General features: G+C 35.3%; 1 protein-coding gene across 1 annotated transcript; it reads left to right on the forward strand.

The window, feature by feature from the left end:
* Window positions 1-906: 906 nt before the first annotated feature.
* LOC135147216 (uncharacterized) lies at window positions 907-1,848 on the forward strand. The gene has a single exon (XM_064080085.1). The coding sequence runs from the start codon at window positions 907-909 to the stop codon at window positions 1,846-1,848; it is 942 nt and encodes a 313-aa protein (XP_063936155.1).
* The last annotated feature ends 1,983 nt before the right edge of the window (window positions 1,849-3,831 follow it).

Raw genomic sequence — 3,831 nt, forward strand, 5'->3', positions numbered from 1 at the left:
GTACGTTCATATAATTATATAATTAAATCTGTTTTAAAAAAGGAAAATAAATAAGAATTATAAATTTTAATTTTTCGTCGTAATTTAACCGTCGTAAGTTAACATATCTACCTAAATAACGACAAAAAATAAATGAAAATAAAGTATTTTCTTTTTCGTCGTAAATATGTCGTCGTAAGTTAACATATCTACCTAATTAAAGGAAAAAAATAAATGAAAATAAATTGATTTTCTCTTCCGTCGTAAATAAGCCGTCGTAAGTTCATATAATTATATAAGTAAATCTGTTTTAAAAAAGAAAAATAAATGAGAATTATAAATTTTAATTTTTCGTCGTAATTTAACCGTCGTAAGTTAACATATCTACCTAAATAAAGACAAAAAATAAATGAAAATAAAGTATTTTCTTTTCCGTCGTAAATACACCGTCGTAAGTTAACATATCTACCTAATTAAAGACAAAAAATAAATGAAAATAAAATGAATTTTGTTTCCGTCGTAATATAACCGTCGTAAGTTTACCTAACGCATTAACTCCCACCTTCCCACATTAAAATCAAACGGCAGGATATTCATTTTTAAACAGAACTTACGACGGATACGATAATTCCGTCGTAAGTTACCATATATCCCTCAGAAGCTACTGCCTCTTTCTCCCCAACATCATTTCTATATGCTCCTAACCAAAACCAAAAAATATGCTCCTGATCGAATACATGTGATATAGCAAATTACACTCAACACTTGCATCAATCGTTCTTGTAAGTATTTATTTTCTATCTTTCCAATTAAATTGTAGAAATTTTGATCTTCCATATTTTATTTAGATTAATATAATTTTTCAATATTTGTATGTGGGCTTGTGTGCATATTTATAATTGAAATTTTGTTATTTATTATTCATAGATGTCTCCGGATCGTAGTTGGATCACTAAGCGAATAAAACCCGGTGGATATGGTTTTACGGATGAATATAATGAGGGGGTTAAATATTTTTTGGCATTTGCGCGAAGTAATTCTAGTAAGCCGAATGATCCGAATCTTTTGATTAATTGTCCTTGCAATACATGTCGGAATGCATTATACCAACTCATTCCCGATGTCGAGTTCCATTTATTTGCAACCGGTTTTCTTGAGAGTTATACTATATGGAGCTTTCACGGTGAAGCTAGTGCATCAAGAAATGAACAAATGGATGATCGGGAAGATGTGTTTGACGAGTATGAAATGTTTATGGATGCTATTGGTGGGGGTGCATTTGGAGCGGAAAATAGTAGCCACGAGGACCCGAATGAGCAAGCATCAACCTTCTTAGATAACGTGAATAAAGTTGGTGAGCCAATATACCCGGGCAATCTCAAATATTCTCAATTGAAGTTTGTTACGAAATTACTCCATTGGAATCGCAACAAATGTAGTGATAAAGCTTTTGATGAGTTGCTCCTTTTGCTTGGAGATGTGTTCCCGGATAAACATAAGCTTCCTCTCAACTATTATGCTGTTAAGAAGATGGTTAAACGGTTGAGTTTGGGATATGAAAAAATACATGCATGCGAGAATGATTGTATGTTGTTCTATGGCGGTGATAAAGATCTAAGAAATTGCAAGTATTGTAAATTGAGTCGATATAAAGCTACAACAAATGCTGGGAATAATACTGTTCCAAGAAAGGTTTTGAGACATTTCAAAATCACTGACCGTTTGCAGCGTTTGTACATGTCTACCCGCACGGCTGCACATATGAAGTATCACAAGAACAGAATTGTGACTGAAGGGATTCTCACTCATCCTGCAGATGGAGAAGAATGGAAAGAGTTCGATAAGAATTTGATACTCTCAAGGTTTTGATGATGACACTAACAGCAAGCTAATAACATGAAACTGATATGTGTAAGCATGCTATCAAAGGTTGTTTATGCGGACTAACAGTATTTCAGGATGTTAGCATGATTATAGCTGTCAGCAAGCTTACAGGGATATTTACAAGCTATCAGCAGGCTTACAGCGTGAACAAAGAAACAATCGGATAAAGATCAAAGTCTATTTTCAAGGAGAATTAATAGGAAACGACTTTGTAAGGATTCTAATATTTATATATATCTGATATAAATATTAGAGCTCAGTTTTATAAAGAGTTTCATTCAAAAACGTTTTCCTAACAAATAGGAGATTTTTTCAAATCGATTTTATCTTTAACAAACTCCTACTTTGTTTCAAACGGGTTTTAGTTTAAATGTCTTACTGAGATGATTTCAAATGGATTTTATCTTTTACTCAGTAAACATATATCATCCAAACGTTCATCATTCAATTCAAATTTAAACGTGAGGTTGTTACCAAGATCGTTGGGAAATTTGTTGGATTATGACCGTTGGTATGATGTATATAAATTTGTGTGTGCTTTCATTTTCGAGAGAACAAGGAGAACACACCAAGCTTTCTGAAATACAACTCTTTACATTGCTAAATCTTTCTTTGAGCTCTAGTACTTATATTTGCATATATATCTATATTGAGAGTTCATAGTTTCGGTTGTATTACACTTATTCATTGTATTGTTCAAGGTGTAATGTTTTGTTGCTGTGTATTCAGCTTGTGAAACAAGGGAACAAGGGGACTAGTTAGCTAGAAGAATATACTTGGGAAGTATAGGTCTTGGTAGGCTTTTGGTTCGTGGTTCAGGGGTTTCAGCAGGCTGATAACAGGAACAAGGGAGAAAGGGAGTTATATTATTGAATCTTGTAATCGTTGATATTATTGATTAATAATATAATCTCTTACCAGTTGGTAGGGGACCAGGACGTAGACCATTAGGGTTAGGGGTCGAACCTGGCTAAAATTCTTGGTGTTGCTAGCATACTGCTTTACATTATCTGCATTGCATTTATCTTATTAGCAGGCTAACAGTTTACTCTGAAAATTAACAGCAGGCTGTCTTTGACAGATTAATTATTCGGTAACTTATAAAAATCGGGTATATTAGCCATAACACCTATTCACCCCCCCTCTAGGTGTGTAATTTCAATTGGTATCAGAGCGAGGTTTGTACTAATACTTCTGTAACAGGAATAGTATCGATCGATATGGCTGATAACTTTCAGGGAAAGTCCAATTTTAGAGCTCCCCTCCTCACGGGTTCTGACAACTACAATTGGTGGAAAGGCCAAATGGAGGCTCATCTATCCAGAGATCCCCTAATGCAAAGAGTTGTGCAAAGAGGTCCTTATGAATATCTTGATAAAGATGACAAAGTCAAGGACGTTGATGTTCTCACAGCGGACGAGCTATCAAAGGTTGCTGCCAATGGAAAAGCAAGGAGTACATTGATCAATGGGTTGAATCAAGCTGAATATGACAAGGTCTCATCTCTCAAAACAGCAAAGGAAATTTGGGATGCATTGGAGACATATCACGAAGGCTCACAGGCGTTAAAGAAGGTCAAGCTTGGAAAGCTTATGAAAGAATTTGGAAGCTTCGCTATCAAGAAGGGAGAATCCATTCGAGAAAGCCAAGCTAGATTCCAAGTCACTCTCAACAGTCTTGAAAGACTTGGCAAAAAGATTCCTCAATCGGAAATCAACATGAATATTCTAAATGCCGTTCCATTCGAATATGGTGCCAAGGTCACAGCATTGGAGTCAGCTCTCAACATTGATACTATGGATCACCTGGCTATATTTGCTGAGTTGGAACAATTTGAAGCTAAGATTGAAGCTAACAGCTCAGAAAGCAGCAAGCTGCCAACAGAGAAAATGAAGAATCTTGCACTCCACTCTACTGCCAGCAGGCTGGAATCAGATGAGGAAACAGAATCAGATGAGGATCTAGCTC

The sequence above is a fragment of the Daucus carota genome, chromosome 6 (assembly GCF_001625215.2).
Source record: "Daucus carota subsp. sativus chromosome 6, DH1 v3.0, whole genome shotgun sequence".
NCBI classification, from domain to species: Eukaryota; Viridiplantae; Streptophyta; class Magnoliopsida; order Apiales; family Apiaceae; genus Daucus; species Daucus carota.

What these genes read in the sequence shown, in the direction of transcription:
- LOC135147216 (XM_064080085.1), top strand. Translation starts at nt 907, where the DNA reads ATGTCTCCGGATCGTAGTTGGATCACTAAGCGAATAAAACCCGGTGGA.